Raw genomic sequence first — 14,246 nt, forward strand, 5'->3', positions numbered from 1 at the left:
TTGGCTCTGTTTGGTCATCCTTCTGTTCCTTAAGACCTCTGCTCATGCCTGATTCTGTGCATTTTTCTCAAATGTCACATTCTAGTAAGACTTTCAGAATTTTGGAGGGTTCCTCTCAGAAAAACTTGTTTCAGTTTTATTTACAAAGATGTAGATTACTGTTATGTGTGGTAGATAAGTTAGTTTAAGAGAAGGTTGACCAGAAAATAGATTTTAAAAGCTAGAAATATTCCAAACAACAATAAGAACAACAGAAGCCAAGAAAGTTAGGGTTTTTCATTGGTTCATTTAGGCCACATTCTTGTTCTAGTTGATCTTGGGGTATCAGTTTTCTGGACCTACTAGCGTCACTGCTCGTGTTCTGAAAATCCTACTCACTTCAGAACAGCGATTCCAAAGTTCTTCAAGAAAGGCCATTAAAAACCAGTGTGCCCCACAGCGCCTGTCATAGGCCTCCAAGACTAGAGACCTTTCCTTAGGTCTAAAACAAGTGCCTCAAGTCGAAGGTTTCTGCTTATTAGCTCGCTCCAAGAGCTTGAGCTGAGACGTCAAGTACGGTGCTGGGCTGCAGTGGTAAGAGAACACCCTGGTCTTCTTCCTGACCTTAATGGGAAGGCTTCAAGCTTTCCCCCACTTGGTGTGACACTGGCTTTACGTCTGTTGTATGTAGTCCTTTCAGCATTGAGATACGAAGCCTCCATTCCCAGTCTCTCCAGTGTTTTAGTCATGAAGGCATGCTGTCTTTTGTTGAAGGCTTTTTCTCTATGTATTGAAACGTTCATATGATTGTTTACCTTAAGTCTGTTTAAGTGATGTATTACAATTATCAGTTCCCATATATTGAACCATCCCTGCTTCCCTGACTTGATCAAGGCAGACGATACTTTTACAGTGTCCCCGGATTTGATTTGCAAGAATGTTATTGAGAATTTTTATCTGAGTTCATCTGGGATATTGGTGTATAATTTTCTTGTGTCTCTGTCTGGCTTTGGTATTTCATTGGTGTCTGTTGTAACATCTCTTTTTCACCTCTAATCTTATTGATTGGAATCCTCTTTTTCTGATCACTTTGGCCACGAATTTTACAATCTTGTTTATTTGTTTCAAAGAGCCTGGTTTTTATTTTCATCAGTTTTTAAATTATTTTCTTCATTTGCACTTAATTGATTTTTCCCCCTAATCTTGATTACTTCTTTTGATCTGGTATTTCGGGGTTTGTATTGTTACTGCTTTTCCAAAGTCTTCAGACTGTAACTTACTTGTGATCTCACTGTTTTTGTAACGTAGGCATTTCGTCCCATTAACTTCCCTGTGAGGACTGCCTTTATTCTGTCCCATATGCTGGATTTTCATTATCATTCAATTCTAGGAATTTTTTATTTTCTTCTTCTTCAGTGACCCATTTATTGTTCAGTAGATGTGTTGTTCAGTCTTTCAGAGTTGATGTATTTTCTCTTGTTTCTCTTTTTTATTTCTTTTTCTTTTTCTTTATTTTTTTGGTTTTTCAAGGTAGGGTTTCTCTCTAGCCCAGGCTGACCTGGAATTAACTCTGTCATCTCAGGGTGGCCTTGAACTCATGGCGATCCTCCTACCTGTGCCTCCGGAGTGCTGGGATTAAAGGCGTGCGCTACCACGCCCGGCTTTCTTGTTTATCTTGTTGATACCTAGCTTAATGGCATTGTGGTCAGATATAACACTAGCAGTTTTCCTCAGTTTGTGTAGACTTGTTTTATGTCATAATATATGATCTGTTTTAGAGAAGGTTCTATGAGCTGCTGAGAAGAATGTGTATTCTTTGGAGTCTTGTGTTGTTCCCTTGATGAGTTTAAAGTGACTTTTGATGGCTTTGGTTTGAAGTCTGTTTTGTCAGATATTTGTACGGCCACACATGCTTGTTTCCTATTTCCACTGGAATATATTTTTCCATCCTTATACCTTAAGTTGCTATCTATCTTTAATGATAAGGTGGGTTTCTTGAAGACAGCAAATGGATGGATCCAGTTTTTCATAATTTAAAAAATATTTTATTCATTTGAGAGAAAGAATGAATGAATATGGGCACACCATTGCTTCCTGCCTCTGCAAATAAATTTCAGACTCATGCACCATTTTATGCATCTGTCTTTACATGGGTACTGGGGTATGGAACCTGAGCCTGAAGGCTTTATAAGCAAGTGCCTTTAACTGCTGAGCCATCTCTCCAGCCCTTGGATCCAGTTTTGTGATCCAGCCTATTAACCTGTGTCTTTTGATTGGAAAATTGAGCTCCCTAATGTTCAGTTATAACTTAGAGGTGTGAATTAATCTCTGTCAAAATGAAGATTTTATAGAGCTTTGTGTTGTCTTGATCTTCAACTTTTCTGGTTTTGGTTATTGTTTTTTCTCTCCTAAAGCCTCTTAAGTATGTTTATTCTTCTCTTCAGTGAGAAATATTCCACTAGTATTCTTTATTTTTATTTTTATTTATTTGGGAGCAACAGAGAGAGAGAGAGAGAGAGAGAGAGAGAGAGAGAGAGGCAGAGAGCCAGAGAGAATGGGCGCGCCAGGGCCTCCAGCCACTGCAAACGAACTCCAGATGCGTGCGCCCCCTTGTGCATCTGGATAACATGAGTCCTGGGGAATTGAGCCTTGAACCGGGGTCCTTAGGCTTCACAGGCAAGTGCTTAACCGCTAAGCCATCTCTCCAGCCCTCCACTAGTATTCTTTACAGGGCTGGCTTAGTGTTCATGTAGTCATAAAGCTGACTTTTATCATGGAAAGTTTTTTCTTTCACCTTGTATTATGAGGGGTAGTAATTTGGATTGGCAGCTGTGGTCTTTCACATTTTGAAATACTCCATTCCAAGACCTTTGGCTTTTAGAGTTTCCATTGAAAAAGTGGATGTAATTTTGATAAGCTTACCTTTGGAAGTGATGAGCTGTTTTGCTCTTACAGCTTTTAGAATTCTGTCTTTGTGTTCTCTGTGTTTGGTGTTTGAAATACATATTTTTTTGGCTTTTCGAGGTAGGGTTATAATGTGACATGGGGAATATCTTCACCAGTCCTGTCATATATACCTGGGTTGGCCTCTCCTGTAAGATTCAGAATTTTTTCTTTTGTAATTTTATTGTATTCCCCACCCACTGTGATAAATTTTCTTCAAAACTATTTGAGAAAATATGGACTCTTTCCTTCCTTAGATTGCACTGGGCCAAGTATTTTGTTCCATCAATGAAGAAGTAACCCATACAGATGAATGTCTGGTTGCTGTTGTAGGCTACCGAAAGGTCATGCTTTGAACGGTTTTTGTGTGTCGTGGGAACCATTCAGATGTTTATTTACTTATTTATTTATTTATTTTCCCTGTGGTAGAGTCTTGCTCTAGCCCAGGCTGACCTGGAATTCACTATATAGTCTCAGGCTGCCCTTGAACTCATGATGATCCTCCTACCTTTGCCTCTCGAATGCTGGAATTCAAGGGTGTAACACCACACCTAACTGATTTTTTAAAATTAAGTATAAATTGATGTCTTTGAACTCAAACCAAAGTAAATTCCTCATTTAATTTCTTTTTTTTTCCTTTTTTTTGTTTTTGAGATAGGGCCTCACTAGCCCAGGCTAACCTAGAACTCACTTTGTAGTCTCAGGCTGGCCTCTAGCTCATAGTGATCCTCATACCTCTGTCTTTTGAGTGCCCAGCCTCATTTAATTTCTAATTGTGTTACCTTTGGATCAGTTGACCTTATTTCAAGATACTGATTAGACCCAACCAGAATAACACCACAGGTTCACTTACATGCTGTGTGCAAGTATGTGTGTGCATGTGTGTGTTGTATGTGTGTGCGTGTGCGTGTGTACATACTCGTGTGTGTCTGTTTTTTTTTTGTGTGTGTGTGTGTGACAGTGTCTCATGTAGTCCAAGCTGTCCTCAAACTTACCAGGTAGCTGAGGAAGACCTTAAAGTCCTGATCCTCCCAAGCTGGCCCTGCGCCACCATGAACTGTCACTGTCTTCATCCAGTCCTCATTGCTGTACCCTCTGATGGTTTTCCACTTTCCCACAGCGACTTACTGTTCTCAGTTTCAGCTTCAAAAAGAACATTCGGCTCTGCCTCCTGATGACCCGGTTACCTAGCTTTTGTGGCTCCTTATTACCTGCGTACAACAAATCTCAAGTTGGGTTTTGGCTCACTGTCATTTGACTCCACTCTCCCTTCTCAATTTTCCCTCAGGTTTCCTGTTTACTGTTAAACCAAACTAGCTGGCCCTTAAATTCTGATAGCACATTCTTTGCTAAAACAGCCAAACCTTAAAAAAAAGCTGATGGTGACAATCTTCATTTTATTGTTCAGTGCTTTAGACTCTCTGAAGTTTATAAATGAAGTGTTTTATAGCTAATCCCTAGGTAGTGGCATTTTTGTTCCATTGTTGGAAGAATATACTGGTTTAAATTGTTTTATTGATAATAATGCAGAGTCTGTTTTTGTAATCAGAGAAACTCAGGCAATCAGATTATTTTGGTTCTCTGAACTTTTTAGAAAATCAGTTGTCTTCTCCATGCTTCAGTTTCTATTTCTATAAATTGAGAATAAAAAGAACTAATAGGGCTGGAGAAATGGCTTCACAGATAAGGCACTTGCCTGCAAAGCCTAAGGACTCACGTTCAACTCTCCAGGTCCTACGAAAGCCAGATGCACAGTGATGCAACGCGCAAGGCTGCACATGTGCACAAGGGCTCGTAAGTCTCGAGTTCAACTGCAGTGGCTGGAGGCCAGGTGTGTCAATTCTCTCTCTCTCACTCTCCCATAAAAAGTAAACAAGAAAAGGCAGTCTCTTGGGCTTGCCTCAAAAGAAAAAAGACTAATAGTACTTTTGTCTATCATATTATTTTCGAAAATAGGTTATGGGTCTTAACTGAAGTAACAGATGTGAAAATTCTCTGCAAGATGAAAGAGTACTTTGCAGGGCCAGAGAGATGGCTCAGTGGCTAAAGGCAGTTGCTTGCGAAGTTTGAAGGCCTGGGTTCAGTTCCCCAGTACCCAGGTAAAAGTCCGACGCACAAAGTGGCGCATGTGTCTGGAGGTCATTTGAATTGACACTAGGCCTGGTGCACCCATTCTCATTCTCTCTCTCTACTTGCAAATAAATAAATACTGTTGTTGTTTTTTTTTTTAATGTATTTTTTAATTTATTTATTTATTTATTTGAGAGCAGCAGACACAGAGAGAAAGACAGAGGGAGAGAGAGGGAATGGGCGCGCCAGGGCTTCCAGCCTCTGCAAACAAACTCCAGATGCGTGCGCCCCTTTGTGCATCTGGCTAACGTGGGACCTGGGGAACCGAGCCTCGAACCGGGGTCCTTAGGCTTCACAGGCAAGCGCTTAACCACTAAGCCATCTCTCTAGCCCAATACTGTTGTTTTAAGAGTACTGTGCAAGCTTACGACATTTATTATACTCGAGCATGTATTTAGTTCCTGTGCTTTGTTTATCTGTTTAAAGTGCGGGGGCATGCGTGTGTCGTGGCCTGCGTGTGGCGGTCGGAGGACAGCATCCAGGTGTGCTCCTCTTCCACCTTCTCTGAGACGGGGGCTCTTTCTGTCGTTGCAAAGGCCAGTCTAGCTTCGGATTCTCCTGGCTCTACCTCCCATTGTCGTAGGGACATTGGGATCACAGATACATGCACCGTTTTGCCTCTGGCTTTACATGGATGCTAGGGAATCAATCTCAGGATGGCACACTTTGCAGGAAAGCAACATTAACTGCTAAGCCTTCTCCTCAGCTCCCAGTTACTGTATTTTCTTGAATGCTGGAATGAACAATCCAGTTGCAATGGAAATTGAGTTTTGAAAATGCAAGGAAAAGTGTAATGAAGTGTTTGTCAGAGAAGTGATTGAGCTGCTTGACTGAAGATAGACTGCAAAGCTAAAGGAATGTGTTCATTTAACAAAACTTATTTATTGTTTTTAATAAACAAGACATGATACAATTGTGTGTCAAACCAGGCCTATCAATAAGGCACTGTGAAATTATGTAAGAGTTCATCAGAGAGCAAATATATTTTCATTTCATTATTTAAAAATTTTATTTCATATTTCCGCTATAAAACTGGCAAAATACATACACACATACATACATACATACATACACACACACACACACACACACACACACACACACACATATTTTATGTTGGGGTGTGTGTGTGTGTGTGGTGAGAGAGAGACACTCTTATTGCTGCAAACAAACACCAGACTCATGCACCACTTTGCATCTGGCTTTACTTGGGTGTTGGGGAATTGAACCATGGCCTGCAGGCTTTGCAAGTAAGCGCCTTTAGCCTCTGAGCTATCACGCCAGCCCTAAGCTGGTTATTTATAAGTCAGATCCTAAGGGTTGGAGGTGCCTCAGTGGGCAAAGGGCTTACTGCACAAGTGTAAGGTCCTGAGTTCAATTCCCATTAATCTTGTTTATCTTTTCAAACAACCAACTCTTTGTTTCATTGATTCTTTGTATTTTTTTTCTCTTTCACTAATTTCTGCCTTGATCTTTATTATTTCTTTCTATCTACTGATTTTTGGTTTGGTTTGTTCTTTTTTGCCTAAGGCCTTAAGATATAACATTAACTTATTTATTTATGACCTAATTTTTTTCTTTCTTCTTCTTCTTCCTCTTTTTTTTTTTTTTTTTTTTTTGTTTTTCGAGGTAGGGTCTCACTCTGGCCCAGGCTGACCTGGAATTCACTTTGTAGTCTCAGTGTGGCCTTGAACTCATGGCAGTCCTCCTACCTCTGCCTCCCGAGTGCTGCAATTAAAGGCATGTGCCACCACACCCAGCTCTAATTTCTTAATATAGGCACTGAAAGATATGAATTTTCCTGTGGGAAGATTTTGGTAGGCTATGTTTTCATTATCATTTAATTCTAGAATTTTTTTGATTTTCTTCTTGATTTCTTCAATGTCCTATTCTTTATTCAGTGGCATATTGTTTAATGTCCATACGTTTGTGTGTGTTCTACAGTCTTTCTTGTTGTTGATTTGTAGTTTTACCCCGTTGTGATCAGATAGAGTACAAGGAATTATTTCAGTCTTGCTATATTTGTTAAGACATACTTGTTCCTATAATTCTTAAGATTTGCTTTGTATCCTAATATATGTTATATTTTAGAGAAGGTTCCATGTGCTGCTGAAAAGAATATTTGTTCTGCAGCATTTGCAGCTCGGTAGATGTCTGTTAGGTCCATTGGTTCTATGATATAATTTAATCCAGGTGCTTTTCTCTTTAGTCCTTGGTGAGAGTAGGGTATTGAAGTCATCCACTACTATTGCGTCTGGGGTTATCTCTGACATCTACATCCAGTAGTGTTGGTTTAATTAAATTGGGTGTCCCCATGCTTGATGTGTATATATTTAGAATTATAATGTCCTCTTGTCGGGTTATTCCTTTAATCAATATAAAGTGACCTTCTTTATCTTTTCTGGTGTTGGTTTGAAGTCTGTCCTGTCAGATGTTAGAAGAGCAATCCCTGCTTGTTTCCTAGGCCCATTTGTTTGAAACACCATTTTTCATCCTAAGATGGTACCTGTCTTTTAATGGAGAGTTGAGTTTCTTGGAGGCAAAAACAGAAGGGTCCTGCCTTTTAGTCTAGTCTGTCAATCTGTGTCTTTTGGTTGGGGCATTGAGGCTGTTGATGTTAAGAGTTACTAGTGAAAGGTGTGTATTTATTCCTGTCGATCTTGATTTTGTAGTGGTTGCTGTTTTTCTATCCCCTCCTGCATGAACCATTGTTCAGCCACGGTCTCCTCTTTCCTGTGTGCGCTCTTCCTTCTCTTCAGTCCCAGGGATCCCTCAGGTGTTTTCTGTACAGCTGTGTGGTCATGCATGCCTTTAGCCTGCTTTTGTTATGTAAAGTTCTTCCCCTTCCAGTTCTGATGTTTTTGTTGGATATAGTACTGTGGGCTGGCCATTACGGTCTTTTTACAGTTGGTGTTGAGTGTCTGTTGTTCTCCTCTTGGGCTTGCCTTTATAGGTAACCAGGTGCTTCTCTCTTACTGCTTTCAATTTTCAAATTTCTGGGGGGCCTCTGTGTTGAGTACTTTAATTATAATATGGTTAGGAGAGGTTCTTTTCTGGTCTTGTCTGTTTGGTGTTCTAAAAGCCTCGTCTGCCTGTATTGGCATCTCATTCCTTATTTGGGGGAGCTTTTCTTCTATGATTTTATTGACAATACTTAATATGCCCTTAGACTGAAATTCTTCTCTTTCTATATCCTGATTTTATTTTCCTTTTTGCTGTTTTTTTGAGGTAGGGTCTCACTCTAGCCTAGGCTGACCTAGAACTCACTCTGTAGACCCAGGCTGACTTCATACTCAGAGTCCTCCTCCCTCTGCCTCCTGAGTGCTGGGATTAAAGGAGTGTGCCACCACACCTGGCCTGACTTCTTAAGTGTTGCTCCCACTAGCATGCCCACAAGCTTCAGGGTTCTCCTGACCCTGCCTCTGTCGCTGTGCTTGTATTGGGGTCACAGACGTTGTGTTGCTTCTGTCCAGCTGTACATGGCCGCTGGGGATTCAGAGTCTGGTCATCAGGTCGTACAGCAAGCACTTTTAACCACTGAGCCATTTCCCCCACCCCAGCTTTATTGGATTTTTGTTATCTTTATAGTCTATTGCGTCTGCTGACATGGATTTCAACCAGCTGGAGGCATTCTTGACTGCTCAAACTAAAAAGCAAGGTGGGATCACATCTGAACAAGCTGCTGTCATTTCCAAGTTTTGGAAGAGCCACAAGACCAAAATTCGTGAGAGCCTCATGAACCAGAGCCGTTGGGACAAGGGACTTCGGGGCTTGAGTTGGAGAATTGATGGCAAGTCGCAATCAAGACACTCTGCTCAAATACACACCCCTGTTGCCATAGTGGAGCTGGAATTTGGGGAAAATGGGCAGGTGAGTTTACCTTCAGTCAGTTTTCCTTTGTGAACTGTGTTTTCAGTTACATTCCAGTCCATACATTCTGATTGCTCTGAGCAGTCTGTGCAGAGATAGTAAGAGCTATAAAGAAAGTACCTAGAATCCTTGGTAGAAATAGAACCGTCTGACCATTTGATATTAGAGCCATCTGACATTTTGATATTAGAACCATCTGACATTTTGATATTCCCAATTATGGACTGTCTTAAAAATCAGCCACAGGATTGGTCAGTAAGGTGATTTCATGTTCTCACAATCTCAAAGGCAATGACACTGATATTGAATAAAGGACAAAAATTCAGGTTAATGGGCTGGAGAAGATGGCTTAGTGGTTAAGGTGTTTGCCTGCAAAGCCAAAGGACCCTGGTTCAATTCCCCAGGACCCACGTAAGCCAGATCCATAAGGAGGCACATGCATCTACAGTTCGTTTGCAGTGGCTGGAGGCCCTGGCACAGCCTCTCTTTCTCTCTCTCTCAAATAAGTAAATAAATAAATAAATAAAAACATAGTTTACAAAATCAGGTTAGCAACACAGAACAAAACTATCTTGTTATTATAATTATCTGTATAGTCAGTCAGGTATGGAAAGCAGTGTATCTTAATTCACATTCATGTATTATTTCTAAAGACCCAGGACCTTGATCTCAAGTAGGTCTCAGTTTTATCTAGCTGATGCTACTTGTCTGTGCTGTTTCCAGTCATTGTAAGAGGTTTTGGAACAGGTCATGTTAGTGTGTCCGTATGGTTTTTCTGGAAGCCATCCAGTTTGTGTTGTAGTGCTTACCATACTGGACTTTTAATGACCTGGTTATGTGTCTTGAGTAGGAGAGAGGGCAAAGAATCTGGTAATTAGAAAGAGAATACCAGGATCATGAAGTTGGCTAATCATCTTTTCAGGTAAGTAATCACATAAGTGCCTCTGTTACATGCTTTAATAGAAATTTGTTTCTTTTCTTCTTAACCAGTATTTTTTAGCTGACAGATTTACTCACATATTCTCTTCTTTAGTTTCTTTTCAGTGTAATTCCATACTGACTTTTGGTTAAAAGACCATTTATTAAGAATTCTTTTTAAATATAAATCTGGGGAGTCCTTTACTTGGTCAATGTTAAATAGTGCTAATGGCAGTAAAAGGCCTTTGGCTTTTCTGATCCCAGAGTCAATTCTATTAGGCAGTATGCCATCTAGCACATTATGTTTACATGCCCATGTGTGTTATGTTTTTCCTAAACTAAACAACTGATAAAATTGAAAGGTACAGTAACTACTTGTGGATATTTAAGCTTCACTGGCATTGGTATAGGCTGTCCACTTTTATCCTGACAGTAGTGATTATAGTTATTTTAATAGTACCAGGACATGCTTACACTTTGCACAGATATTGAAATCTTTGTTTGCCCAAGTTCCTCAGATAAAATTGAGTACTATTTGCAAATAAATTAAATATATATAAATATTTTTAAAAATATTTTTTGGTTTGTTTTATCTTTATTTATTTATTTGAAAGTGAGAGCGGGAGAGAGAAAGAGAGGAAGAGAGAAAGAATGGAAAAAAAAAAAAAAAAGGATGGGCACGCCAGGGCTTCCAGCCACTGCAAACCAACTCCAGATGCGTGTGCCCCCTTGTGCATCTGGCTAACATGGGTCCTGGGAAATTGAGCCTTGAACCAGGGTCCGTAGGCTTCACAGGCAAGTGCTTAACTGCTAAGCCATCTCTCCAGCCCAATTAAATATATTTTTTAAGGGGCTGGGGAAATGGCTTAGCGGTTAAGGCATTTGCCTGCAAAGCCTAACGACCCAGGTTCCATTCCCCAGGACCCACTTAAGCCAGCTGCACAAGGGAGCACATGCGTCTGGAGTTTGTTTGCAGTGGCAATGTATTAGGGAGTAATGACAAAATAAAGTCTGTACGTGTTGAATACAGATGTAATTCTTCTCTCAATATGTTTTTTCTTGGTGTAAATTTGAATATATACCTATTACAGATTGGTCATACTCCCATCAGGTTATGCTCTTCTATTGCCTTTTCCCCGCTCCCAGTCCACTGGGGGCCCTCTTCCGTGGGGTAATCAGAATTATGGCACACTGGTCAGTCTCTGGGGCGGGGGCAGTGCCTCGGAGCACGGCTTCCCACCCTGTGACTCTGACATTCCTCCTGCCCCTCTTCTGCACTGTAATTTGCTTCAGACATAGCTAAATGAAGTGAGAACCAAAATGCTGAGCACCAGTCTGACTTCTGAAAACCACTGGCATCAACCTTTAGGAAGCTTTTCACCGTTTCCTGTGCTGGGAAAAGGGGATTATATAATACGGTCATCAAAACAACTGATAGAAACCAGTTGAATGTTCCCCATCTGAAATCTGTGCTCACAAAATTGTTTCAGAGTGTTTTGGATTTGCGGATGCTTGCATAGACTGCCTTTAGAACATTCTTAATATGAAAATCTAGAACTCAAAATGCTTTGAAATACAAAACTTATTGAGCGTCATGCCAGTTTTCTGTTAGTGTTCAAAAACTCTTAGATTTTGGAATATTGTGTTGTTTTGGACTTTCAGATTAAGGTTGCTCCTTAGCAATAAAAAGTAAAGAACTTTTGATACACAAAACCAAATGGTTGAATCTGAAATTGCCTTCTGTGTTAAATAAGGAAAACAAAATGGTTGAATCTGAAATAATATATGCTTCTGTTCACATAGAATTCCAGAAAATGCAAACAATATATGGTAATAGATGCAAGTCAGTGCTTTAGGTATAAAGGTAGAGAGAAGAGATAAATAAGATTACTGAAGGATGCTGACAAAATCTAAAGGACAACAAAATACTTATTAATTATGGTGATAAGTTTGTAGGTGTATACATATACCAAAACTTTTGTCTGGGTGTGATGACTTACTCGTGTGATTCCAGCACTTGGGGGCTAAGAGGCATGAAGAGCCATGTGCCTCCACAACCAGCCTTTTTTTTTTTTTTTTTTTTTAATCGCTGATGTTATTACCTCTTACAGACTAAATTCTGATATAACAAAATATCCCTATAATTTGGGGTTGGGATTTTAAGGAGACCTAAAAAAGAAGATGGATTTTTATCTTTAAAAAAAACTATTTTATTTATTTATTTATTTATTTTAGCCGGGGGAGGGGAGAAAGAGGCAGAGAGAGAGGGAGAGAGTGGGTGTGCTAGGGTCTCCAGCCACTGCAAAGGAACTCCAGACACATGCGCCCCCTTGTGCATCTGACTAATGTGGGTTCTGAATCGAACCTGGATCCTTTGGCTTTGCAGGCAAACGCCTTAACTGCTAAGCCATCCCTCCAGCCCATACTTTCTAAATCTTTTAAGTTCAGAATTTGAAATTCAAATAGTTATAACTAAGTTTGAGAATTGTAGAAATTTGCCTAGATTCTAACATGCTTTATGTTGTATAATCCTTGTTTATCCCTGTTTGTATAATCATTGTTTAACCCTAAAACCCTAAATAATGATTTAGGACTCACTCATAATATTATATATTTTACTTTTTTCTTACTCTTCTCCAGAAATTTTTTTAATTTATGGCATTTTAAAATGCAATTTGTTTCCATTCCCCTCCTCTTTCTCCCCATTCCCCCTTACAGTTTTCTTCTTGCTGTTTAAATGTCACAAGTATCTTTTGCCCATTCCTCCCTTTCTTCCAGCTCATCTCTTTATATATTCATGTTTGGTTACAGCTCTGTCTTTATAGGCTTTGTCCACATTTGCCGTGTGTGTGTGTGTGTGTGTGTGTGTGTGTGTGTGTACGCACGCGCACATGTGCATAGTCATAGATATTACAAGCTCAAACCTGCATATCAGAGAGCATACAGTTTTGGTCTGAGTTTGAGTCACTTCACTTATTATGATTCTTTCCAGATCATGCATTTTTTTGAAGATTTCATTTTTCCATATTGCTGAGTCAAATTCTATTGTGTATGAAATGTATCATTTTCATTATCCATTCATCTATCACTGGGCATCTAGGCTGTTTCCAATTCTTAGCTACTGTAAACCGAGCTTCAGTAAACGTGCATGTACAAGTATCTCTGTGGTAGCGTAGAGTCCTTAGGGTGTACGCCCCGGAGGGGTATGACTGGGTCATGCGGGAGGTCTATTTCTAAATTTTGAGAAACCTCATACTGATTTTCATGATGGCTACACGCTTTTGCATTGCCATAAACAGTGACTGAGAGTTCCCTTTCCCTGCATCCTCCCAACATTTATTGTGTTTTATTTTAAAATAATCTTATTAATTATGTACTGCATGCAAAAAGAGAGAGAGAGAAAGAATGGGGACACCAGGACATCCTGCCACCACAAACAAACCCCAGATGCATGTGCAGCTTTTGCATATCTCAGTTTACATGGGTACTGGGCAATCAAACCTGGGCCATCGGGTTTTGCAAGCAAGTGTCTTTAGCCATTGAGCCTTTTTGTCAGCCCCTGTTATCTGTTTTCTTACTAGCCATTCTGGCTGGGGTAAGATGGTATCTCAATGTTGATTTGATTGTCATTTCCCTGATGGCTGGGGAGGTTGAACATTTTCTTAAATGGTCAGTTGTGTTTCTTTTGTGAACTGTTTGTTCAGATCATTAGCTCATTTGCTGATTGACAAATTAATTTTTTGGGTGTTTAACGTTTTCACCTTTTTGTAGGCTGTAGTTATTAGCTTCCTGTCTGAAATATAGGTGACAAAGATTTTTCTCCCATTTTGTAGACTGACTGTTCACTTTGGTGATAGTTTCTTTTGCTGTGCAGAAACATTTTAATTTCATGTAGTCCTATTTGTTGATTCTTAGGGCCAACTTCTACGTTATTAAGAGTCCTATTCAGAAAGTTCTTGCCTATGCCCATATTCTTAAACCTATTTCCTCCCCCCCTTTCTTTTCCCCTCTAGGACTTTCTTTGTTTCTGGTTTAAGATTGGGGTTCTTGATCCAGTTTGACTTGACATTCGCACAGGAAGAGAAGTATGGATCTAATGTCGTTCTTCTGCAGGTGTTTATCCAGTTTTGCCAGCACCATTGTTGATTAAGCTGTCTTTTTCCCACTGAATATTTTTGGCCTCCTTGTCACGGATTAGGTGGCTTTACTTCTCGATCTTCTTTCCTGTTCAGTGGGTCTGTAGGTCAGTACCATGCAGCCTTTATTACTGTTGCCCTGTGGTATAATTTGAGATCAGTTATGATCCCTCCTGCTGTGTTCTTTTCCTTAGCGCTGCTTTTGTTGTTCGTGGTTTTTTGTGGTTCCATACAAATTCCTGGATTATTTTAAGTTCTGTGAGGAGCATC

The 14,246-nt window shown here is 39.9% G+C and overlaps 1 protein-coding gene across 1 annotated transcript in view; it reads left to right on the forward strand.

Annotated features, from left to right (window-relative positions):
* The window catches only part of Commd1 (copper metabolism domain containing 1), a 68,467-nt gene that overhangs the window by 39,408 nt on the left and 14,813 nt on the right, over nt 1-14,246 (forward strand). The window contains exon 2 of the mRNA XM_004660098.3: nt 8,641-8,922. Coding sequence (XP_004660155.2) covers nt 8,641-8,922 — 282 coding nt within the window. The remainder of the gene's footprint in view (nt 1-8,640; nt 8,923-14,246) is intronic.

Source organism: Jaculus jaculus, chromosome 18 (genome assembly GCF_020740685.1).
Source record: "Jaculus jaculus isolate mJacJac1 chromosome 18, mJacJac1.mat.Y.cur, whole genome shotgun sequence".
Taxonomy (NCBI): domain Eukaryota; kingdom Metazoa; phylum Chordata; class Mammalia; order Rodentia; family Dipodidae; genus Jaculus; species Jaculus jaculus.